Below are 25,822 nucleotides of genomic sequence, written 5' to 3'. Positions count from 1 at the left end.
AGGCAATTGCCCTGCTTGCTACCCCCTAACGCCAGCCCTGACTTGTATATGCTGAAAAGTAGTTATTGTGACATAGGTGGGCTTTGGGGTTTTTATAGCATGTTCAGGGGGGCTCAGAAAGAAAAAGGTTAAGACCCCCTGTTCTAAGGGACCATTCAAGGTGAAGTGGTCTCACAAACACCAACTTTCCAATGTGCCGGGGGGTGCTTGACCCCCGGCTCTACCTCAGGCCTTGCCCCCACTCCACATCTTCCCCCAAAGCCCCACTCCCGCCCCACCTCTTCCCGCCCCATTCCACCCCATCCCCTGAGCATGCCGCATCCTTGCTCCTCCCCTCCAGAGACTCCTGCACACCACGAAACAGTTGATCATGGCGGGCGGGAGGTGCAGGATGGGGAGGTACTGATCCACGGGACCCACCATTGGGCAGGAGATGCTAAGGGGTGTGGGGGACCTGATGGGGGGCTGCCGGTGGGTGCTCAGCACCCACCATTTTTTCCCTGTGGGTACTCCAGCCCTGGAGCACCCACAGAGTTGGTGCCTATGAGTGGTCTGTTAACACCTCTGCAGTCATGGGACAAAAATAGGTGATTTAGTGAGTTACAGATTGTTGTAAAAAACCAATAGTTCTAGTGTCTTTATTAAGACCATGATTTTAAGTGTCTAGCAAAGTTATGAATTTAAGCTCCCAGGGTAGTGTTGTGAAGGTTTTATTCAGGGTTTCATTAAAAATGAGCACTGAGGGCAAATACGGCACGATCATTTTGTGAAAAGTGTTCCCACATGTTACATGGTGTTTTTGTCCTTTATAACTTTTCTGTGACAGTTCATTCAATTAAGTAGTGATTATCTGGCTTTGCCCACATAGTTTTTATTGAGACATTTAGGGTACTGGAGGAGGTACACCACATGTTGTGGGAAGCATGCGTAGAATCCATAGATCTTGAAAAGTGTGATGATATTTATGATTAGTTCATGATGGAATTCCTGTTAATGGCACTTAGATTTGCTTCCACAGATGGTGATACAACCCTTAGGCTCTGATCCTTGATTTCAGTGTGTATATATATATTACACAGTCTTAAGAGATTTGAAAATATCTTTAACTAGTAATTTTTGTAACTTAGGTATATGCAGCTAAATGTATTATAAACTCTTTAAAAATGGACCAAACAGAAGCTGTCCAATGGCATTAAGCTAAGAAGTTTCACACTTTTAAAAATTTTATTTCAGACATAAATTTCCTATCTGAGTTTGAATGGAAGGGCACATATGCCATGCAGTCAATGTCTATTTGTAACATAAAGGGAGGGAACAGTTTCTTGTTAGTAAGAAAGAGAAACATTTCACATCACCCATGGAGCCATGCTAACAGTTATTTGCTGATTCACAAATATTTCACGTATTTATTTTATTATTTCAGGAAACATGTGGCAGCATGTCTTCTGCAGGGAATGGACTATTGAATTGGCAAGGAAATGTTGCTTTTTACTGCTTTCCCCGATTTACATATTGAAACAGAAAGTGTACATTGGTGAAGTGACTCAGGAAACTTTTTTCATTTTCACTTTTTGTTGTATCAACCAGGCAAGATACTAACAAGCTTCAACAGGACTTTATTTTCAAAGTGGAAACCTCTTTACCAAGCTGCTGCTGCACCCTCTGTAGCTTTCTCCATGCCTCTCAACTCCTCCCCACTCCTTCCTGTTTCCTGACCTTTCAGACTCCCAACAGCCAGTGCTCCCAATTCTAATAATTACAAGCAACATCTAAACACCACATTCCCTCCTCTCTTAAGAAACTCTCCCAATTAAAATAAACATTATTGTTCTAACCACAAGAACAAATATGAAACAAGTCACTATACTGTTGGCAGAAATATTACACTGAAAACACTGTAGATACTACATAACATAGTCTCTAGTCCAGACAGGTGGTCATCTGGGTCTGACAGGCCATCTCTCAAGCCCCAGTTCCAGTGCAATGTCTTGTTGTGTTGGTACTATGGTGAAGTCATCCAGTGCAGCCTGGGTGTTGGCATAATCTCCTCTTGGTGCATAGGCAGGTGCAAGATAAGAAGCATTCCATACCTGCCCATCAGAAAGTCAATAGGTGTAAAGTCCCTTCTTCTCTGTGATTTTAAGAGGAGCTGTGAATTTATTTGGTAAGTGACCCAGGATTTTATGAGTGCTTCAGTCTGAGAGTCCATCCCTGGCCACCAATACAGATCCCATAGTAGTTGTTTGGTTCTGACATTTCTGACAATCATGTGCCAGGTGTATGAGTTTTGACTGTAATTCTTCTGGCACAAGGAGCCGGTGCGTACCTCGTAGCAGACAGCCATCAAACAAAGAAAGTTCATTCCGAACTCTAAAATAAGGCAGCAAAACTGGGTCAAGGTTTTTAGGGTGACTGGGCCATGTCTTTGTCAGAAATTCCCGTAATTTTTGTTGAATTGGACACGCTGAACAAATTTGAAATTGTTCTCTTATAACTGCAGCGAGAGTGCTTGTAATAAGCGCAACCACTACATCCTCATCCTCTGGTGGACCATCTGGTGAAGGCAAAGGCAGGCGAGAAAGGCAATCAGCGACCACATTTTGGTTTCCAGGCTTATATTCCAGTTCATAATTGAAAGAGAGTAGTCTTGCAGACCATCGAGCAATACGGTATCCTGCTCTTCCGAGTCCTTTCGTGGTGAGCAATGTCGTCAAAGGGCCGTGGTCTGTGCACAGCTTGAACGTGCGGCCCCACAGGTAAGTTCTCCATTTTTCAGTAGCCCAGACACAAGTAAGTGATTCTCTTTTGACTGTAGAATATTTTCTCTCAGCATTACTTGAAGCAAATGCAACAGTTCTCTCTGTGTTGTCCTCATGCAGTTGTGTGAGAGCAGCCCCAAGTCCATAATCAGAAGCATCAGTAGTTACAATTGTGGGCAATGCAGGACTGAATAGTGCAAGTACTGGACTATGTACAATCAAGTCTTTCACCATTTCGAAAATAGCTTGTGCATCCATTGTCCACACTAAGGTTGAACTTCTCCATAGTAATTCCCGTAACGGTTCAATGACAGAAGCATAATTGGGAATGAATTTTGCATACCAGGAGGTAAGACCCAAGAAGGAGCATAAGGTTTGCAAATCTGTTGGAGGAGGAGCATTTGAAATTGCCAGGATATGATCTGGATCAGGTTTTAGTCCAGCCTGTGAAATTGTATGCCCCAGAAAGGAGAGTTCAGTTTGTCTAAATTTGCATTTGGACCTATTGAGCTGGAGGCCTGCTGTGCTGATGCAGTTTAGTACAGACTGCAGGTTATTGTCTTGCTCCTCAGAAGTATTTTCAAACACCATAATATCATCCAGATAGCACTGAACTCCATGTTGATTCTTCAGAATCAATTACATCATTTTTTGAAAGGCACTTGGGGCAGATGCGAGACTGTATGGAACACATTTCAAATGAAATAGTCCCTCTTGTGTAATAAATGCTGTGAGGTCTCTGCTATCTTCATGCAACATAACCTGGTGGTATGCGCTCTGTAAATCAAGAGTAGAAAACATCTTAGCTCCACAGAGTTCTGCAAATACTTCTTCTATGTGAGGAAGAGGATGGCTGTCAATCACAATTGCTTTATTTGGCTCCCTTAAGTCCACACAAAGGCGAATGCCTCCACCCTTCTTCTTTGTCACTACTGTAGGTGAAACCCATTCCAAGGAGTTGATCTCTTCAATAATGTCCTTTTGAACAAGTTTTCTAAGTTCCTCTGAAACAGCTCCCCTCTCTGAAAATGGTAAGAGCCGTAACTTCTGTCGTACAGGCATCACATTATTCCGCATTTTAACTTTATGCAGAAACTCATAAGCACAGCCGAGTTTCTCCTCAACCTGGTGTTGGGTCCCAGCTGAAACTGGTGTATGTACCACAAGAGTGCTTTGCTGAGGAAGATCAATTCATCCATTAACTACCCTGAGATTTAAAGCAGCCAATAAATCTCTGCCAAGGATAGGAGTGCCTGTGTGGACAATGTAGAACTCTGCAGTTACACAGCAATCACCAAAAGTAACTATTACTGGCAGGCAGCCATGTACTGGAATATGATTTTTCAAATAGCACACCAAGTGAAGTTTGGGTTCAGTAAGAGGCACGTCTTTAAAGTAATGCAGATAGATGGAATCAGGTAGTATAGATACCGCTGAGCCAGTGTCCAACATTAGCTGAATAGAGTGTGGTTTGCCTGAGGGTATGGAGGAAATGTTTACAGTGTACTTTATCTGTTTTGGAATATGTGCAGTAGTGATTTTGTCCACGCTCAGCACAGTAACATCTGGTATTGTAACAGCATGCACCTGTTGATTGAAGTGGCTACTGCGACATATGTTATTTAGCAAAATGTCCAATCTTTTTGCAATGATTGCACTGAGCTACTTTTGCCGGACATCCTGTGTAGCTTGCAAGGTGTTGTGGGGATCCACAGCAAAAGCATGCTTTTACTGTATTTTGAATTTGCTGATTCGGTCATTTTTCATTAGTTTTCCTCTTGCAATTGTGTGTCTGCAGTAGTAGTGAACTTTTCTGCAAAGGAGTCACAGCCTGGACTGTGCCTCCTGTATCCATGCTCATTATTTTGGCTTCAGCTGTAGCTGACTCAATCTGAGTAGCAATGGTTATTGCTTTTTCTAGTGTAAGTTGTGGTTCTAGAAGTAAGCGTTCTCTTACATGAAGCATGGTTGTTTTCTCAATGAGCTGGTCTCTAATCATCTCATCTGCCATATTCCCAAAGTCACAACTTACAATCAGACTCCCCAGGGAAGCAATATACTGCATTATAGTTTCTCCTGGTTTCTGCTCACACTGGTGAAATCTGTAGCGATTAGCTACTACATCCACTTTTGGCACAAAAAAAATCTTTAATGCAGTGCGTGCAGTCTCATATTTATCATCTGCAAGGGGAAAAGTGTAAAATATACACTGCCCTTCTGCTCCAAGGCAGTGGATTAGCAGTTCTTTCTTTCTTACTTCAGAAATCTCTGTAGCACTGATTGCAAGCAGATAAGTCTCAAACATATAGATCCAGGTAGTAAAAGCAATTGGAGGCTCACCTGGGCTTTGCAGAAAGGGTGCAGGTGGGTTCAGAGGCAGAAGATCCATCCTCATCGCCAAAATGTTTTATCAACCAGGCAAGGTACTAACAAGCTTTAACAGGACTTTATTTTCAAAGTGGAAACCTCTTTACCAAGCTGCTGCTGCACCCTCTGTAGCTCTCACCGTCTCTCAACTCCTCCCCACTCCTTCCTGTTTCCTGTCCTTTCAGACTCCCAACAGCCAGTGCTCCCAATTCTAATAATTACAAGCAACATCCAAACACCACACTTTTAAATCGCTATTTATAAACAAAGTACTGTAACAGTTCAAATAAATAGGTCTGTAGTACACTGACTCAGCTTTGCTATTATGCAGTACTTAAATGACAGTCAATTAATTTTTAAAATCATCTTTACTTCTTGTCCCTATTACCAGTCTACACAGGTATCCAATTCTGCCATGTAGTAACTTTGACTTGGGACTTATGCACCCTTATTAGTACAAATTATTTGTGCTTCAAGCAGGAATCATGTATATTGTTGAGTGGTTGTGGGGTCAGAGGCAAGGTTTGCCAATCAAAGGGCCAGATTCTGGTATCCATTACAACAATGTGACTCTGAAATAACTACACTGATTTAATCTGAGTGCACTTAGTCTGGATTTACATGAGTGTGAAATCAGAATCTACCCCAAAATGTGGGCATAAAATAATACTGCTTCTGCACATTTATATGTGCCCACTTAAGTATATTTGCTTTTATGTTTGGTAGGAAGCTACAAATAGGCCTTTTGTAATGTGATGAGTGCAGCAATGATTAGATACTACAGCGATAAATGCTATGTAAAAAAATCTAAGAGAGATAGATAAGTAGAAGCTAGTTTAATTATTCCCAAAAGAAATTAAAATAATGTTCTAGATATTAGCAATTATTTCACAATCATAGACACGGTTCATGGTTTTATTTTGTTCTTCTGAACATAAGGATTTATCACCAATAACAGGAAAGTGTTGGATAGCTTTCCAATGATCCTTTGACAAAACACACACACACACAAAAAGCCTCACAATTGAATTAAAGCTGTGTTTGCATAACAAATGTACCCAAATTCTGTCTGTCACCTTATCTGATTAATAAGTATTGAACTAGATTAGCAGTCCTCCTTTAACTACATACTGATTCACCTTTGCTCAAAAAATAAACTCCATGGCAAAAGTAAACTGAATTTAAGAAATCTTCCTTCTGTCTGCATTACATTAATCATTCATCATTTCTTGGCAAATCAGTAAATAAACCACAGGAAAGGTAAAACTGCTCAAAAATCGATATAGGCAAGTTAAATTGGACACATAGTAGAGCACAAATAGATCTCCAAAAACATGAATCATCCATTCTCTAAGAGAACATTCAGTTTATAAATGGATTAACTCTGCTGGGGCCACAAGTAACACAAAGAAAGTGTCTCTTTAGGGAGGGAGTAAAACACCATAAATCCTTTATGCTAAGAACACATCTCATTTTCAAGTTTGGAGCCAGCAGAAAGCCAGGAATAAATAATTTCCAGGTTTATGCAAAGTGAAAGCTCAAGAGGAGAGTGTAGGAAGTGGAGATACAATAGAGTTAGATCCAGATCCTCAACCATATTTAGGCACCTAATTCCCATTGGGCTAGATCAAGACCACAGAAACAGTTGCAAAGCACAGAAAGGATGTATATTTCATGAGGTATAAAACCTGAAGCTCCTGTTGAGAGGGAAACTAGGTGCTAGTTGGGGATGGAAAATGGCAACATTTAAAAATGAAAGCAATACTTGACAATAATTATACAGATGGGCCAGTTGTTCTCTCCAACCCTTTTAACTCCATAGACCTAATAATATCACAGTTGTATAATACAAGCAACTCACCACAAATTTGGTTCCCAAATATTCTGTGCTAGTTCTTGTGATATCATGTGCAGAACCCAACTTATCAATTATCTATGACAGTCAAACTCTTAGCAGTGGATGGTTCCTTAGTAAGGGTAGCAGAGGCTAGTTACTTCATTAAGAATTATTGCATTACCCTCAAAACCATTTTCAAGCCAAATGTTCTGGAAATAATACCTATACCTCCAAGGGGTACTAGTAGTTATCATCACCAATCGAGACTCAATATTTTTTTCTGAACCCTGAAACTTCTGCATAGAATAAATAATTCCTCCCACACGCTTGTCACTAACGGCTTCTTTGGGGGCCTCAAGCCTGGATAAAATCCCTTCTGTGGAGGAGAGAAGGGCACTTTCTCTAGTCCTGACAAAGTACAGAATATATCTATAGTTTGTTATATGGCTCACCCATCATACAGATAGAGCTTGAGCAGGAGGAGATATGGGTCAGGAGGCTTCTCCTGCCATCAAGTCCGTTTGTGAGTGCACAGTTATGACTCAGGTTAGTCCAGTTACTTTTCATAGGTGTTTTCAGTTTATACTGCCTAGGCATTGAACCACTCTGTTCAGTCTAATGGAAACATTGTAATCTGTGTTGTCTGCAAGCATTGAAACAGTGCTTTCTAGATGCCCCTGGACCCTGCATTAGTCTCATTCCAGGAGATCACCATGGCTTACAAATGATGTGCACCTGATGAAGCAGCAAGGGAGCATGTTGGAGCAGTAATGGTAGGAGACTCACTGCAAGACAAATGGAACGTATTATAGGCAAGATTCATATTCATATACCATAGCTGTTGTCTGCTTGACCATTTCTGTGTGAACAGTGCCAGTGAGGTGGTAGGGGAATACATAAGTGCTGCTTGGCTTTTACCCATTTTTATTTACACAACTTTAGGCGTCTAGAGAACAGAACAAATTAACTATAAGCTGGAGCCATATCTTTCATAACTTATTAAAGCCAGCAGAGTCAATTATTGATGAAGATGGCTAATGCCATTCTTTGGAAGCGAGAGCTGCCAGTCACTTGGCTGGCATTTTCAAATGAGCCCAAGGGAGTTAGGCTCCCAACTCTAATTGAATTTCAGTGCAACCCCTAGAAAGATGATCCCCCCCACCTATGTACACAACTTTTATACCATCTTGTTGATATCCCTCTCAGCTTGATTGATGGTATCATGGATTTATATATTATATTATTTATGTATTCCCTGCTAATTTTTGTGTATGGTAGGATCCATGCTGGGCAAGACCAATGTAAAATACGTCATCAATACATAAAACTTTATCAGGATACAAACAAGATTTGATATTTACCTGCCTACAGTTATATTAGATAGGATAAAAATATAAAGGCTATAAACCCTCATGTTTTGGAGCATATTAGCACTGATATCTAGCATAATTTGTCCATAGATCTTGAAGCATGTCTCAAAGAAGGTAAGTGTCATTATCCCCATTTTACTGAGGTGCAAAGAGGTGAAGTGAGTTGCCCAAGGTCAAATAGTAGGCCAGTAGCAGAGCTAGATATAGAACCCAGAACTCCTAAGTCCCAGCTGAATGGGCCACATTGCCTCTCATCAACTAGTCAATTAATAATTGTACCTAGAGGCCACAGCCAAGATAAGGGCCCCAGAATGCTAAGCACTGTACAAAAACATAGTGAGAGACAGTCCTTCTAACATAAGATTTACAATCCTAATAGAAGAGATAAGCAAAGAGTGTAAAATAGCTATATTGTTATCCCTATTTTACAGATTGGAAACTGAGGCACAGAGCAGTGAAATGGCTTGCTGCTGGTTATACAGGAAGGGGTAGATCAACAAAGGACTTAGGAGCCTACCTGCCATGTTAGGTGCCTAGGTCTAACATTTAAGCAACATCAAGAGCTTCAAAATCCCTGCTCAGGTGCCACCACATCCTGGAACTGCCTAAACTCTGTAAGTGCCTAAATTTCCACCAGTAAAGACCCCTGGGCATCTAAGTTTCTGCTGGTGGGCATGTGCAAAACCACCTAAACCCTGATGCCCCCAAGCCACTCCATGCTTTAGCTCACACCTAAGCCCTGGCAAGAGTCTTAAATTTGGCGTTCCCCTGCCTGTCTCATCTGTGGGGCCCAAACAGGCCGCACACAAAAGACAGCTGAGGGCAACCTGACTGGGAATTTTGGGGGCTACCTGATGTGAGTGTGTGTCCCAGAATACCCAATAGCTAGGGCACTCATCTGGGATGTGGGAGACAAAACTCATGTCCTTGCTTCTATGAATATTGAAAACACGTCCCCTAGGTGAGTGCCCGAACCAGTCGGCTATTGGCCATAGAAAGGTTCATTCTTTCTGTGGTTTTTCATGAGAAAGGGCTGACCTGGCTTCTATGCCTAACTCCAGGAGAGGGCACAAGCCTGTGAATCTCGAGCAGAGATAGGCAATTCCCTCTGGCCCGGAGTTAATCACCTAACTACCTTTGGCTGGCATTGCCCACTGGTTATCTTAGATGGCACCCTGCTAAATTGCTGGTTTTTGAGGATTCCTTCTTTAAGCACCAATCTTTCCCCATGCATTGTATAGGAAGCCTGGATACCTAACCTGGGGCTGTGAATTTTACTCGGGGGCAGGACACCTAAAAAGTGGGTCCTGCAATGCTGAGGACTGGAACACCTAAGTGCTTTGCGGATCTAGACTGAAATCTGTAGCAGAGCTGGGAATGGAGCCTAGAGTCCTTGTTCAATGTCCGAACCACAAGATTGTCCTTTCTCTAGCCCTATTGGGCAAGGCACTGTACAAACATAACAAACAAGAGAGTCCTTGCCCCTAAGAGCATACAATCTTGCTTACAGCAGCAATGCGCTTTTCAAAGCATGGGTTCTGAACCAGTGGTGACTAGAAAGGAAAACACTTTGATTCTACAACTGACACATACAATTCCCCAGAATGGAATCTGTGGATTGTAAGAACATAAGTGCTTGAAAAATAGCAGCCTGTTGTTATTGAATAACCTGTGCCTCTTACGTATAGTCCCTGAGAGTAATTGGGGCTTCTCCTTGAACTAAACAACTAGGGCTCATCTCAGGCAGCATTCCAACATTGTCCAGCATCATATGTTAGTTTTATTACTCCAGTGTTACTGAAAGCATGGCTCTATGCCTCCCCTTTCTCCAGATCCTAACACTGCCCTGGCTGCAAAGGACATAATGTGGGCGAATGGGAAACTGGTACTAAAAGTGGGAGGAGCAGGAGTTTCAGTGCAAATTCTGGGAATCCAGGACAAAGGGACTGAGAAGTTGTTCTTCCACCACTGTCCCACCCCTACACATTGCATCACGGTGCCCACCCCCAGGTTCAGCCAGCTCCCTTAAACTGCTGCTGTGAAGTGCAGGAGAGTCAGGGAAGATTCCAGCAGCCCGTACAGCTGAATCTCTCAGTCACTGACTCTGCACACACTCTAGCTGGGAGCACACTTTGTTATAGACACAATGGTGCTGAATTTACACAGCTGGGCTACTGTGCATCTCCTGTCCTTACTCTTTTCAGCTTGCATGGCAGTAAGTGAAATTGTACAAACGGACCATTACTATGCCCCAAAAATACCATAAGGAGAAAAATAACTAAAAAATAATGTTGTTTTCTCCCTTTCAGTATATTGCTACCAGAGAAAACTGCTGCATCTTAGATGAACGATTTGTAAGTAGATGTGTGATTCCTTTCTTCTAAATTAAGGAGCTGAATAAAATATTGTTCCACGTATAGTTAACAATCATTATTATTTTGTTTTAACATGCATTGTTATTTTCAATATTTACTGTTATTAAATGTAATATTATGCTTTACAGGCACTCTTAATAACAGCATTCATTGTTCTAAAATGTACTGTAAATTCCATTAATAATGCCATGTATTATTCTAAAGTATGCTATTATCAATAACATATGTTGTTATTTTTAATATTTAATAACAATATGCATTATCAGGACTGTCTCTACAGATTCTGCTTCTGCAGGCAAAGTAGCAAATGCCCAGTCCTACCTGTCCACAGTTACCTACATAAATCCTTATTGAATGTTGGGCTGCCCTTAATATTTTCCTGCCCTAAGTGACCATCTCTTTTGCCTCACTGTAGAATCTGGATTGGGCCTTTATTAATTAATTATTACTATTATTGTTATGTTTAATTATTCTTTTCCCTTTAGGGGAACTATTGCCCAACTACATGCGGCATTGCAGACTTCTTGAATAAATACCACCCTGATGTGGATAAGCAGCTGCAGGTCCTTGAAAATCTCTTGCAGCAGATCACTAACTCTTCTGTTGTAACGGAACAGTTGATCCGCCAAATCCGAATCCTCAGCCCCCCAGAGAAACAGACTCAGCCAAGTGAGAACATAAAGACAAAATTGAGAAAAATATGCATTAATTTGGTTTTCTTACTTTTACATGTAATTGCATTAATATATTATACCTGTTCTACAGATGTGATCGACGGTTTTACTCAAAAAACCAGGAAAATAATTGATGAAATTATCAGATATGAAAACACTATTGTGGAACATGAACATACTATACAGTAGGTATTTCCCACTTTTGATATTGTCTAACTATGCAGCTCTGTTCCTTTATTTTATTTTACCAGCTGCAATTTAATTTTTTTCACAGCACTTCATTTCTGCATATAAAGACCATTTTGGGGTCTTTTCACTCATAACTGCAGAATTAGGATCTGATCTTGCATTTCTTGAATACCCACATCTCCCACTGAAATACAAGATCTGGCTGTAAGAACATGGGAAAGTTTGACTGTTCTTTTTTTTTTTTTCAATCAGTATTTTTGTTTAAGTAATTGTTCAAAATGTTTCTATTCATTATTCTTAGACTTCAGAGATTTTAGTAACATGAAACTGTAACATGGATCTAACCAAAGACTTGTTTAGCTAGCTGATACTTTTTTATTGGTTTTGCTGAACACCCATCATGAACACCAATTTCTACTCTCTGTTTTATTGGAGCGAATCCAGAATCGCTATTAAACTCAAAGGTGTTCATCTTAAGTCTATACTATTCTATATATTTGAAAACATATTTAACTTATCTAAATTTTAATAATGAATAATTATTTATAAATTGTAATTGTACTATTTAACTTTAAATGCCAAAGTCGCTCCTGTGATAACATTATGCCAGGAATCACTCATAATTGGTTAATATACAGTAAATCTCAGTTTTAGACATTTAGAATTAATGTAACTATATTTTATCTTAAATGCCTTTGACTCACCTGGTCTGAGAGCATTTTTTATTTAACCACCCACTGATGACAGATTTTAATTTTCATATTAGATTTAGGTTTATATTGTTTTTAATTAATATACTCTATATAATATTAGAATGAATTTCTCTCAAATGTATTTACTCTTTTATGCAAATATGCAATAGTTAATTTTCATAATATGTAGGGCTATGGATGCAGACTCCTGTTATTTTTTCACGGTATTTCAAGTTCTCATGATTTTACGAACTCCCAGTTTTATGAAGATTTCAAGAGTCCTCCAAACCTTCATAAAATCAGGTTTCTATTGTACTTTCTTGTACCTTACTATATACTTTACCTCCAGAACTCAGACCTGCAGTTCTCACAAAAGAAAAATTCCCATAGAGCTTTGTCCGTGTACTGACTGCAGGAATGGGCTTCACTGCGTAACGAGATGCTGGTCCAAGTAAAACATGTCCAAGTTAAGCATGTGCTTCAGTGCTTTCCTGAATCAGACAATGAACCTGCTCAAAATTAAACGTGCATGTAAACACTTTGTTGGATTAGTGTCAGAGTGCTCAGTACATTGGAGGACTGACAAGGCAAAAGACATTCAAACAACAGGGAGGTAGTGAAGGGATAAGATCTGGAATGGTCACATAAATACAATTTCAGCTCTGGATACATGTAATAAACATTGCATCAAAGCCAACATTCTAGAAAACATGTATATACATGGAAGCCCTAATAGGTATTTACAAAGGGCTGGAATGTGGCTGGCCCTTATGCAACAGCATAGTGAAAATGAGAGCGCAGAGGGAGACTACCCACCTTGTACAGCCTTCCTATGGGCTACCCAGAACAGTAGTATTTGCTCTCAGGAGAGTGCAAAAGCTGCTGCCAAGTTGCTCCCACTCAAAAGCAACTTGCAATAAAGGGGGCAGATAGAGAAGAGGAGTAGGCAGAATCTTGGCTCCATGTTTTTGTGCACCAGCCGGCACTGACTGTAGCAAATTATTGTCCTCCTAGTGCAAATGGTTAGCTCTGGAAAGCAAAATGCCCAAATGCTTGTATGGGGTTGGGGCAGCTCTGCACTGCCCCTAGTGTAGGACTGTAGCTAAATACCACACTGTAGCCAAAATGATTTACAATGTCTCATTAAATAAAAGCGGCAAAGAGTCCTGTGGCACTTTATAGACTAACAGACGTATTGGAGCATAAGCTTTCGTGGGTGAATACCTACTTCATCAGATGCATGTAGTGGAAATTTCCAGAGGCAGGTATAATTGCTTGCATATTTATTCCTGCCTCTGGAAATTTCTACTACATGCATCTGACGAAGTGGGTATTCACCCACGAAAGCTTATGCTCCAATACGTTTGTTAGTCTATAAGGTGCCACAGGACTCTTTGCCGATTTTACATATCCAGACTAACACGGCTACCCCCTGATCATTAAATAAAGCAACACATTTTAGATTAGTACATTAGATATGTAAGGCATATTTCAGGGAAATATGTATTGTTCTCATTAAGAAAAACTGGCATAACAGGTCGTTTTTATGTTTTTATCTCTAGGCAACTGACAGATATGTTGATATTAAACACGAACAAGATTTCACAACTAAAACAGAAGACTAATCAGCTTGCATCACAATGTCAGGAGCCATGCAGAGACACAGTTCAAATACTGGATACAACTGGAAGAGGTACATGAAATGCTTATTGTGTGGCTTAGATTAATTCTTAAGTGTTATCTGTCAACAATATAGTGGTGAGGGCCATCTGAGTACTTAAATGGGTGGTCCTGCAAAATTTCATTACAGGAGTTATTCTTAATCACATGATCTATTGATTTCTCTAAGAATTACCCCTGGGAATAAGGGACTCAGCATCATGACCAATATAATGAATGCTTTTCCATTTTATATTTTGTTACTGCTATTTTTATGGCTGTTTGTTTGGTGGCCAGTGCTTCATTTAACAGAAATACTCGATAGGTGTTCTGCATATAGGAAGTTGTGGAACAAATCTTATTTTCTCATTTGGTCATGATTAGCCAAGATTTGACTTTCTCAGTAAACCCTATCTTTATTGTAGTCCATAGACCAGGCAAGTGCTTTTTGGAGTTATAAGAACAGAAAGGATACTATATTATAATATTTCTGCTCAGCCACACAGAGATAATTAATCTAATACATTAGACCTAAAAATGCCCTTTTTATGACTACAGAAACAAATAAAACTATTGTATTTTACATTCAGGTTATGCTACCTAGATATTTACTAATAGCAAAATCCTGCTCATCCTTATACAAGTCCCGTTAACTTCAATAGGACTTCCTGTGTGATGAAGACCTAGCCTACAGAGATAACTTTGCCATAGTAATTATTATATGTATTGTGTATGTTGCACTGTACTAGAAAATGATCAGATACTTTTAAAACCATGTTTAAAACAAGATAAGACTGTAGCCAAAATACAAACAATGGTGTTTGTTTATTGCAGATTGTCAAGACATTGCACATAAAGGTGCCAGACACAGTGGTCTTTACTTCATCAAACCTCTAGGAGCTAAGCAACAGTTCCTAGTCTATTGTGAGATTGACACATTTGGCAATGGATGGACAGTGTTCCAGAGAGTATGTAATTTGTAAATTCAGGTCATGAATAATTCTGATTATATAACAGTATTTCATTTACAAGGGCACGTTGCTTTGGTTGACTTTCTTTCTTTCTTTCTTTCTTTCTTTCTTTCTTTCTTTCTTTCTTTGCTACCAGAGACTTGATGGGAGCGTGGACTTCAAGAAAAGCTGGGTTCAGTACAAAGAAGGATTTGGACACCTGTCACCAGATGATCAGACAGAGTACTGGCTGGGAAATGAAAAGATTCATTTAATAACCACTCAGTCTACTATTCCATATGCTTTAAGGATAGAACTGGAAGACTGGGAGAATAAAAGAAGGTATTTAACGAATGAGCCTTCTCAAAAAGTCAACTTAAAATACATACCTGTCATGTGTACTGATTTTTTTGGTACAGCTACAGATATCTGTCTCTACTACCAGATATCAGACACCTGTCTCCACTACCAGATCAGTTTGTACAACTTTCAGAAGAATGGATGATGCACAGTCATCAACCTATTTGTTTCAAACTACCTTCTCTATCGGTTTATAAAACCATGAATATATTTGCAGTTGAATTTTCTCTCACTACCTGCAACTTTGTGACCAAAAAGGAAGCAGTATATGCTCATGAAAGCTCCATGTTGGCATCTTCCTTGGAAAATATAATTTACTCTGTAGACTGCTAGAAATCAGATGAGATTCCATTCAGAACCTGTTGTTGTCATACTTCACTATTCCGTAGAAAGAGATAGGTATTGAGTGGTGCAAGCCATTTTCTCCTTCCAGGAGCAATTTGCTCTCACCATCCCCATTTCATGCCAGCATGGACAATTGGAGACTGTGATTATTTATCTAACTCAGACCTCCTAAAAGCCATCGCAAAGCACTACTCTAAGGCCACTGAGATGACCCACTTTACCTGTCTTTGATTACCTAAAATTGGGGGGGCAGAGGTATAGAAGGCTTCATTATGGTACATTAAAGTGACATATTATAATCTGGCAAGGAAATATCTAATTAGTTATTAGATATGTCTTCTAATTAGACATAGAGTGACACAGGAACCGACTCTAAAATGCTGTCATTTATAGTCTAATTGTGTATGTTTGGGGAATCCAGTGTACACAAATTCACCATTTTTTTAACAGTACTGCAGACTATGCTGTGTTCAAAGTGGGACCTGAAGCAGACAAGTACCGACTGACCTATGCCTATTTTGTTGCTGGCGGTGAAGCTGGGAATGCCCTCGATGGTTTTGATTTTGGAGATGATCCCAGTGACAAATATTTTACATCCCATAATGGCATGCAGTTCAGTACCTATGATAGTGACAATGATAAATTTGAGGGCAATTGTGCTGAACAGGATGGAGCAGGATGGTGGATGAATAGATGTCATGCTGGTAACCTCAATGGAAAATATTATACAGGTAATACATGCTTTGGGTATCTACTTCATATAAAAATAACTTCATGGCTTTACAACAAATTCCAGTGATGGAGAAAAACATTGTGTAGATTTTAGCTGTTTATTTATTTTTGGCCATCCCATTCCTTACACTTCACAGCTGATCTTTGCTGCTGAGCAACACAAGTTGATACTCTACCTGCCCTTATTTGTTACTCCAGGTAGCTTCTGCTGAGCCTGGGGGGAAGCATTGTATGCAAGAGCTAAAGCACAGGTGCTGTCTTCCACTGCTGCTAGAGGCAAACACAAGAAGTTTCTCCCTTTTGCTTTCCAGTTACAAAAGTATTGTCCCAATCATAATCCCGTTGCAGGAGGACAGGCAAAAAACCCCAAGGCAAGGTGGAAAGATAAGGAAAAAAGGGTGAGGGATAGGGAATTCAGGAGAGAAATAGACCTGATAGTTCAGAAGTTTGTACGAATGGAAAAGAGGAGAGGGAATCTGCAATAGCAGTGTGTTTGGGATATATACATGATGATATGATGTAGTAGAAAGAGTTTAGAATAAGTTTGTGGTGGCTACATTACTCATAAATCATGTAGCCATGAAGGAGTTATGGAGGTCATGTCCATCAAGTACCAATAAAAACTTTATTCCACACCATACCATCATGGATTCTTGGCTGATCTTGAGATTTCAGACCTTAAACCTGTCACTCACGCAGGACTGAATATTGGCTATCTGTACTTAAGACCAGTGTAATTTGAGGGGAAATCTACATTTGGAGAGGAGAAGGAAACATTTTTCTGGCAGGCTGACATTTTTTTATTATGACAGCAGTTTGAAGCTGCTCAGAGATTTGAAATGTTAGAATAAATCCTCGGGGAGATAGATTAGTAGGTAGAGCCAGTCAATGGTGCACGGTAAGTATAGTTTAGCACAGGATTTCATTACTACAGACACGCATGTGCATATAAATTATTTTACAAACAATTATATATTCTGCTGCAATTTATATTTTAGGAGGCACTTACTCAGCAAAAGAGGTTGGTCCAGCTGGATATGACAATGGGATTATCTGGGCAACCTGGCGTTCTCGGTGGTATTCCATGAAGAAAACTACGATGAAAGTCATCCCATTCAATAGACTTTCAATAGGAGAAGGACAGCAGCACAACTTAGGTGGCTCCAAACAGATTGGATCAGATGGCCGAGGCGATATTTAGAAAGATAACAGACAGCAGGTATAGTTCAAACAATACTATATTTATAGCTCCTCTCAGCATTCCAGGATAGCCTATAGAAGTTATCACTGTGCAGCATTTTCTCAGAAAACCATTTTTACTTTTATGTTAGTATATTTGTACAATTGTTATTTCAACTGACTGACAAATAAAGGGATATGCTCTTGTCATCAGAAATCACTCTTTGCCTTTATATATTTTGAGCACTGTCCCTTTTGAAATTCAACTAGTATAAATATGCATGACCACTATAAACATACCATCATAACCATACATAGTTCATCCTTTGGCAGAGGATATTACAATACTTTCTTTTTTCTTCTGTTGTAGGTTGGAGACATTTAAAGAGACAGTTTAACAAAGATTTATCTGGACAGGAAAACAAAATCTTTTACCTCTGGGACACTGACTTCATCTAAACTTGTTCAGTTCAGCTCTGGCTGTTAATTGATGCCCACTATTAAAACAAAATCATTCAATGCCCAAGCCTTTTTGTGTGAGTAAGTTACTGTGTCTGCTCTGTGTGGGGTTATTTTTCTGTATACACTTTCAATAAAATTTGACTACAAAGAACACATAAAACTTGTCATTAATGATCCAGTAGCAAGCAAACAAATCGAAACAAACATTACAGAAGTTGTTGTAAAAATCTGTTTCAGTTCACCCATCCCAGGTTTATACACTGGTACTTTTCTGTTATTCATTTAGAGGCAAGCCACATACAAACCATTAACTGTTTTTCTCACATTGTTATGGATTCCTCATATGCTGCCTTAACACATTTTTAACTCCTCGGGTACCTGTCAGAGGCAGGTACAGCCCACCCAGGATTTGGTTACACATAGTGTTTGTGATCCCATGAGTCATTGTTATTACTGTCCATTCCTTATCTGGTGACAGATTGCTGTAAAGCATGATGCCATCTCTCTTCTCCCTGAGTCAAGCCCAGTTTTTCCTCATTGTTTTTAATGAGATTTTTTGTCATGGTAAATTGTAGTTTGAGGAGTATCTTTCTTAAATTCTCCCATATTGTACAGGGTATTTGTGTGGCCTAGTGGATAGCACAGTGAACTGGGACTTGCATTGGGTTCTATTCCTGGCTCTGTCAAAGGTCTGCTGGGTGACCTTTCGCAAGTCACTTCATCCCTCTGTGCTTCAGTTTCTTATCTGTGAAATGGGGATAATGATACTGATGTCCTTTGTAAAGCACTTGGAGATCTGTGGATGAAAAGTGCTATATAAGAGCTAATTATTATTATATTTTGGACATGGGAGTACAGATTGTCTCATTTTGCCCTTGGTCACATTGACTCCACAGACAGTCTCCTCTGGGTTTAGATGGGGCTTTGTGTCTCCTGACTTACATCTCTAGTTTCTCGTTACAAATCTGTATTTGGTGAGAGTCTGCCTTAGTTATGTACATTTCACTGTGGTGAGGTAGGCTGACAGTGGATTGGTCTGTAGCAGTCCAGCTTGATGCTCTTTTTGAAGTGCTTTTCCCTGTGACTTGTTTAGTGGTGTTTTAAGTGCTGGTCTAGCATTTTGAGCATCTTTCAGTTTTGGTTGTAGGGCTGTCCAGAAATCATGTAACATATTTGTGGTGATTTTCAAGACCCACCCATCCCTTGTAATGCTTTGTAAAACTGCAAAGACTATATCTTAATGCAGACTCACAAAGGAGCCTTATGAAGATTGCACAGGCAATCTGAATAGTGGTTTTTCTTAATTAGTGAGTGCTTTGTCCTGCAGTCTTAAAGATCTTTGCACATAGTTTTTTTTTTATGTGCCATTTTATGTATACACCTCTGTCTTGTAGTCTCTTTGAGCCTAATCAGACCACACTGAAGACACTGGGAGACTTTCCATGGACCTCAATGGGTTTTGGACCAGACTCCTTTTAGTGTTTTCTTTTCCTGCCTTTAACCATTTTGCTTTTCTCTATGCCTTTTCTAGTGTTGTTATAACATTTTTGAAATAGAGGAAACAAAACTGAAGAGGATTCAAAGTGAGAGTGTGCCATCAATCATAGTATTGCTGAAGTTAGAAGCTAAGGTCCTGATTTTTAATGGTATTTAGGCATTGCCGTGCTCAGCATTGCAAAGCCTAATTGATTTCAGAGCCTAAATCTCATTTTCAGAAGGTGTTTAGGATCCAAAATCCCATTTATAGTCTGTGGGATTTACATCCCTAAGTGCCTATATTCCTTTTGAAAATACGAATTACAGTCCTTAATCAGTTAGATGTTGCAACACAGAACACCACAATGCCTAAATACCGATAAAAATCTGGACCTAAAGAGTCTATTTGTGAGACTGATTTAATCTGATACCATGCTTATACATGAGGAGCCTTACATACTCTTTTCTGATGTAATCTGCCAACACAGTCATAGACTGATCTGAAATTTATGAGAATGCAGTTTAGGGATCATTTTACACATCCACTGCTGAAGCTAGAAGAGACTATTGAATCATATTACTATTACCTACAGACTAGACTTCAATAGAAAATTTTACCAAATGTAGCCTTAGGAGACATCTACAGTGACTCCTCACTTAAAGTTGTCCCAGTTAACATTGTTTCATTGTTACCTTGCTGATCAATTAGGGAACATGCTTGTTTAAAGCTGTGCAATGCTCCACTCTTACGTTGTTTGGCTGCCTGCTTTCTCCACAGCTGGCAGCCTTCCCTACGCCGCCCCCCACAGCACCTCCCGCCCGCTAGCAAACCCCACGGGTCAGCACCTTCCCCCTCCTTCTGCCCGGGGCAATCAGCTGGCTTGTGGTGCTTTGAAGGCGGGGAAGAGGAGCGAGGATTTGGTGCGCAGGCTCCCCCTGCCTCCCCTGCCTCCCAAATGCGGCAAGCCAGCTGATTGCCCCAGGCAGGAGGGAGGGGGCAGGGGCGAGGACTCAGCATGCCTCCCCCCTCCCTCCCCTGCCTCCTGCCCATAGCAATCAGCTGGCTTGCCGCATTTAGAAGGGAGGGAGGAGGAGCCTGCGTGCCAAGTCCTCGCTCCTCCCCCCCACCTTCAAAACGCCGCAAGCCAGTTGATTGCCGCAGGCAGGAGGCGGGGAGGGGGGAGGCGCGCCGACTCCTTTTGTCTGGCAAAAAACAATTTCCCTGGAACCTAACCCCCCCATTTACATTAATTCTTATGGGGAAATTGGATTCGCTGAACATGGTTTCACTTAAAGTCACATTTTTCAGGAACGTAACTACAAGGTTAAGTGAGGAGTTACTGTATTTTCAAAGCAGAAAAAGACAAGGTCCCGGCCTCAATGAACTTAAAAATAATAAATCAAACAGAAAGCAGAAAGACAACAGTGGAAGGAGGAAGATGTTGGAGGGTTCGCCTCCCCACCCCCCGCCAGGGCACCCTCTTGTGGCCAACCATTGCAAAATAGGCAAGTCCTGCCTCCGTTTCCCCTTCATCTCTCCTCCTCCTAGGGATGATTGAGTTGCACAAGTTTTTCACCATGGATCAGCTTGATGGTCAACTTACTCACCCAGGCAAGGAGTGTTCTCCTTCTTGGAGTCCAAAACAAGGCCTGCTTCCAGGCATAATTTATTAGAAATATTTCAACCTTCAACAAGTTCTCAAAGTAAGACAATTCTTCAAACCCCCAAAGTAAAGCAGGTTAAAATGCAGCAGCCATTCAGCCCCGCACTCCAGGGTCACCATCTCCAGGATGCCCACCCAACTGTCAACAATCCCTCTTGTCCAATTCCTGTGTCACTGTTTTAGGGACTCCACAACTCCGGCAATTCTCCATTCTTCTTGCCGCTCTTCTCCCACAGCCCTCAACTTACATCTTCTGGCCCCTGCAGTGTTCCAGTCCTGATTCCCCTTTTCCTGTGAGTCCTACCCCTCCTCATTCAAACTTCCCTCCAAAATCAACCCTCTTGTTCCTGGGCTCAGCCTGCCTCTCTGAGCTAGTTCTTCCCTTTTACTTAGGGGCCTTTTACTCAGCAGGGTTTTTCCACTCTGGTCAGTTCTTCCTGATAGTTTTCATCTGCAGCACTCTCCCAACAGCTCTCAGCAATTCTCTCTCAGTCTCATGACCCGCTTTCCTGGCAACTCTCACTGGTCCCTCTCACTGGCTGTTCCTTTCTGTTCTCCTTTCTCAACTGGTTCCTGGGTCTTTGGTTGGATTCTCAGACTAGGTGTTCCCCTGACTATCTCACCTGGGGCCCTGATTCAGTGGGTGTGCTCAGACCACGCCTGCTGGATTGTATCTCTACTGGATCAGGCCCCAGCCAAGAGTGAGCAGGCCAGTAATTTTTGTGGCTGGGTGTGTACCCCAGAATACCCAATAGCCCCATAGTTAGGGCACCTAAGTTCCATTGGGACTGGTGGCTTGAACCTTATCCCTTCCCTCTGCATTTCACTCCTGTCTAGCTTTGGGAACTCCCTGCTCAGCTTGCTGGCTTCTGAGAATCTGTTTGTTAGATGCCCAGCACTCCTCATGCGTTGTATGGGCTGCCCGGATGCCTAACTCAGGGCTGAGAATTCTACCAGGCAGCAGAGTTAGCATCACAACACCAAAGTCCCCTTGTGTGAATCTAGCCCTTTGTTGACAGTCATAGGAGAAGCATGAAATGGGGCATGAAGTTAAGAATGGAAGAAGAAGACAAAGGATTCAGTTCAACACCCTTTATTTCATCAGGGGTTGAATTGACCCTTGGGGGAACAATGAACAGGAGGAGAAACAGGAGCATAAGAAGTGAGAGGGTGAGAAGGGGAACATGAAAGGACTGCTGGATCAGTTAGAAGCAGTTATTACGAATTAAATTTGTTGCATGCAGTTAGCAGTAAGTTTTAAAATGCTGCTACAGAATGGCACACAGATACAATGGTCCAGCTTCAGTGCGGTGGGGATGTTTCTGAATGCTAGTGTGGTGCAATTTTAAAAACACAAGAGAAAGTTTTGTTCACTTTCTAAACTGCATAATCCCACATCTGCACATGCTAGATTTTGTTATTTTGGTGACACTTGTTGTTCCAAAAAAGAAACGCTGTCAAGTATTTACTTCTTTCCTCCATCCTTAAAAATTCTACCTTTTGTTTTGAAATAGCTATCATCATCATCATCATCATCGTCTTTGTTTTATATTCCAGTGGCACCCAGAACCACAGCTAGAAAGACATGATTCATATGTAGAAGAGTTCACAGAATAAGGTCACATTCCGGCAAAGACACATGCATATGCTCTGCTCTTAAGTTATTATGGCAGCTAATAATGTTCTGTCTCTTAACTGAAAAAAACAGGTCATTGCCAAAGATGAGTGGAAAAGATAAATGGAATACACATAAGTGAAGGAGAAACTCTCCTACTATTTAAGGACAAATGCAAATCTGTTATCCAATCTGGACCCCATTCTTTAATCCAGTAGGAAAGGTTCAGCCAATGAAGTTTATAAATACCACAAGCACAGTATTTCACCAGCAGAGTTTATAAACTCTGCTAGTGTGTTGGACTTACAGTTAAAATATGCTCATGTCTCTGCTCAATATACAACTTCATATGAACTGATGAACCATCATTATTAATTCTGTAGCAATCTCCACATGGACCGGATCTTAATAACTTTGCCAGGAGTCCTATGTGATTTATAAACTCTATAAGATTCCAAAGCCGTAAGAAGCAAAATATAAAAAAGGTGAACTAGTAAAAGCATAAATTCTAAATGAATATATTTTCTTTTGTGTGACAGCCAAAGCACATTTAATAAGACAACAGCGCCTTCATAGACCAACACCTACTGAATAAACAGACATGTTGAAAGAAATTTTTGTGCCACCAGGTTATTCGTTAAATGGGTTTCCTTGGTATTATTACACATATTGATATGATTGCAATAGTCACCATATCACGCACTACAGGGATTTTAATGGGATGTATTAATTCTAAAAATATTTCTCCTATGCTAAAGCTTCCACTTCATTCAAAATATGAAACTATGCACTAGTAATAACTACATTGCCATTAAATCAGTGATATTAAATAAGACTGAACCAATCCCTATTTCCCTAGCAGAAAAAATGACTTGAGAGCACTTAACCCTATCTCATAATATAGGACTGAAGTGAGCTGTAGCTCACGAAAGCTCATGCTCTAATAAATTGGTTAGTCTCTAAGGTGCCACAAGTACTCCATTTCTTTTTGCGAATACAGACTAACACGGCTGTTACTCTGAAACCTGTCATTAATATTTTCTGTTCTTCATACTTTCCTTTAGAAATGTCTGGATCTTAAAGTGTATGTTCTACATAAAAGTGGGTGTCATTAGGAGATAGCTTTATCCTCTGTATTTGTTCCCAGCCAGTCAGAGGTACCAAGCTGCTGTACAATTGCTGTTTATAAATCAATGTTTATTTCAAAGGAATAAAGCGGAAAACATGAGACATGGGACACTTGCTCAGGGAAGATTTGGTCAGCCATATACTGTATCTTGTATCTAGTAGTACCGGTTGAAAACAATGGGAAAAGTTTCATACCCAACTTTTTTCTTTTCTTTTCTTTTCTTTTCTTTTCTTTTCTTTTCTTTTCTTTTCTTTTCTTAACTTAAATTATATTTTAGTAGCCAGATAAAATAAAGCACGGGGATATATGTATTCCATACTAAGTAAATAGAGCTTAATTATAAAAATGTGTAAACAGCTCACTTTTACTACTAGGGTCAGCTCTTCAGTCCTTATTTGATGTCAGTGGAAATTTTGTCTGAGTAAAGAGCACAGGATGAGACTGACCCAGAATTATGAAAATGGCAGAGTTGAGCATGGGACTTCCATAAAAACATCTTTCAGTAATTACGTCGATGACCATATATATCCTGAATTAACATCTGACTATGATCTTGCTTCCTTTACTGCAGTAAGTAGCCCCGTTGACTTGAAGTCCACAGAAGGTAATCATGAAGAATTAGTAGGGGAAGCAAAAGTGGATGGGAACCTGGGAGGCAGTGACCATGAGATAGTCGAGTTCAGGATCCTGACACAGGGAAGAAAGGAAAGCAGCAGAGTACGGACCCTGGACTTCAGAAAAGCAGACTTTGACAACCTCAGGGAACTGATGGGCAGGATCCCCTGGGAGAATAACATGAGGGGGAAAGGAGTCCAGGAGAGCTGGCTGTATTTTAAAGAATCCTTATTGAGGTTACAGGGACAAACTATCCCGATATGTAGAAAGAATAGTAAATATGACAGGCGACCAGCTTGTCTCATCAGTGAAATCCTTGCTGATCTTAAACACAAAAAAGAAGCTTACAAGAAGTGGAAGATTGGACAAATGACCAGGGAAGAGTATAAAAATATTGCTTGGGCATGCAGGAGTGAAATCAGGAAGGCTAAATCACACCTGGAGGTGCAGCTAGCAAGAGATGTTAAGAGTAACAAGAAGGGATTCTTCAGGTATGTTAGCAACAAGAAGAAAGTCAAGGAAAGTGTGGGCCCCTTACTGAATGAGGGAGGCAACCTAGTGACAGAGGATGTGGAAAAAGCTAATGTACTCAATGCTTTTTTTGCCTCTGTCTTCACGAACAAGGTCAGCTCCCAGACTACTGCACTGGGCAGCACAGCATGGGGAGGAAGCGACCAGCCCTCTGTGGAGAAAGAAGTGGTTTGGGACTCTTTAGAAAAGCTGGATGAGCACAAGTCATGGGGCCAGATGCGCTGCATCCGAGAGGGCTAAAGGAGTTGGCGGATGTGATTGCAGAGCCATTGGCCGTTATCTTTGAAAACTCATGGCGAATGGGGGAGGTCCCGGATGACTGGAAAAAGGCTAATGTAGTGCCTATCTTTAAAAAAGGGAAGAAGGAGGATCCTGGGAACTACAGGCCAGTCAGCCTCACCTCAGTACCTGGAAAAATCATGGAGCAGGTCCTCAAGGAATCAATTCTGAAGTATTTAGAGGAGAGGAAAGTGATCAGGAACAGTCAGCATGGATTCACCAAGGGCAAGTCATGCCTGACTAATCTAATTGCCTTCTATGATGAGATAACTGGCTCTGTGGATGAGGGGAAAGCAGTGGACATGTTGTTCCTTGACTTCAGCAAAGCTTTTGACACGGTCTCCAACAGCATTCTTGCCAGTAAGTTAAAGAAGTATGGGCTGGATGAATGTGACTATAAGGTGGATAGAAAGCTGGCTAGATTGTCGGGCTCAACGGGTTGTGATCAATGGCTTCATGTCTAGTTGGCAGCCGGTATCAAGTGGAGTGCCCCAAGGGTCGGTCCTCGGGCCAGTTTTGTTCAATATCTTCATTAATGATCTGGAGGATGGTGTGGATTGCAC

General features: G+C 40.7%; 1 protein-coding gene across 1 annotated transcript; it reads left to right on the top strand.

Annotated features, from left to right (window-relative positions):
• The first annotated feature begins 10,479 nt into the window (after nucleotides 1-10,479).
• Nucleotides 10,480-17,510, top strand: FGG (fibrinogen gamma chain). Its single transcript, XM_077814467.1, has 9 exons — nucleotides 10,480-10,548; nucleotides 10,643-10,687; nucleotides 11,194-11,377; nucleotides 11,474-11,567; nucleotides 13,826-13,956; nucleotides 14,757-14,890; nucleotides 15,030-15,214; nucleotides 16,028-16,308; nucleotides 17,308-17,510. The coding sequence occupies exons 1-9, from the start codon at nucleotides 10,480-10,482 to the stop codon at nucleotides 17,508-17,510; spliced, it is 1,326 nt and encodes a 441-aa protein (XP_077670593.1).
• Nucleotides 17,511-25,822: the final 8,312 nt, after the last annotated feature.

This window comes from Eretmochelys imbricata, chromosome 4 (genome assembly GCF_965152235.1).
Source record: "Eretmochelys imbricata isolate rEreImb1 chromosome 4, rEreImb1.hap1, whole genome shotgun sequence".
Classification (NCBI taxonomy): domain Eukaryota; kingdom Metazoa; phylum Chordata; order Testudines; family Cheloniidae; genus Eretmochelys; species Eretmochelys imbricata.
The sequence above is the reverse complement of the archived record's forward strand: the minus strand, read 5'-3'. Positions and strand labels throughout refer to the sequence as shown.

Bases quoted from the DNA above. Each gene is read 5' to 3' on its own strand.
- FGG (XM_077814467.1), top strand. From the start codon at position 10,480: ATGGTGCTGAATTTACACAGCTGGGCTACTGTGCATCTCCTGTCCTTA. The intron at 11,568-13,825 runs GTAGGTATTTCC...TTTTATCTCTAG, and splicing joins GAACATGAACATACTATACA to GCAACTGACAGATATGTTGA. The intron at 16,309-17,307 runs GTAATACATGCT...TTTATATTTTAG, and splicing joins CAATGGAAAATATTATACAG to GAGGCACTTACTCAGCAAAA.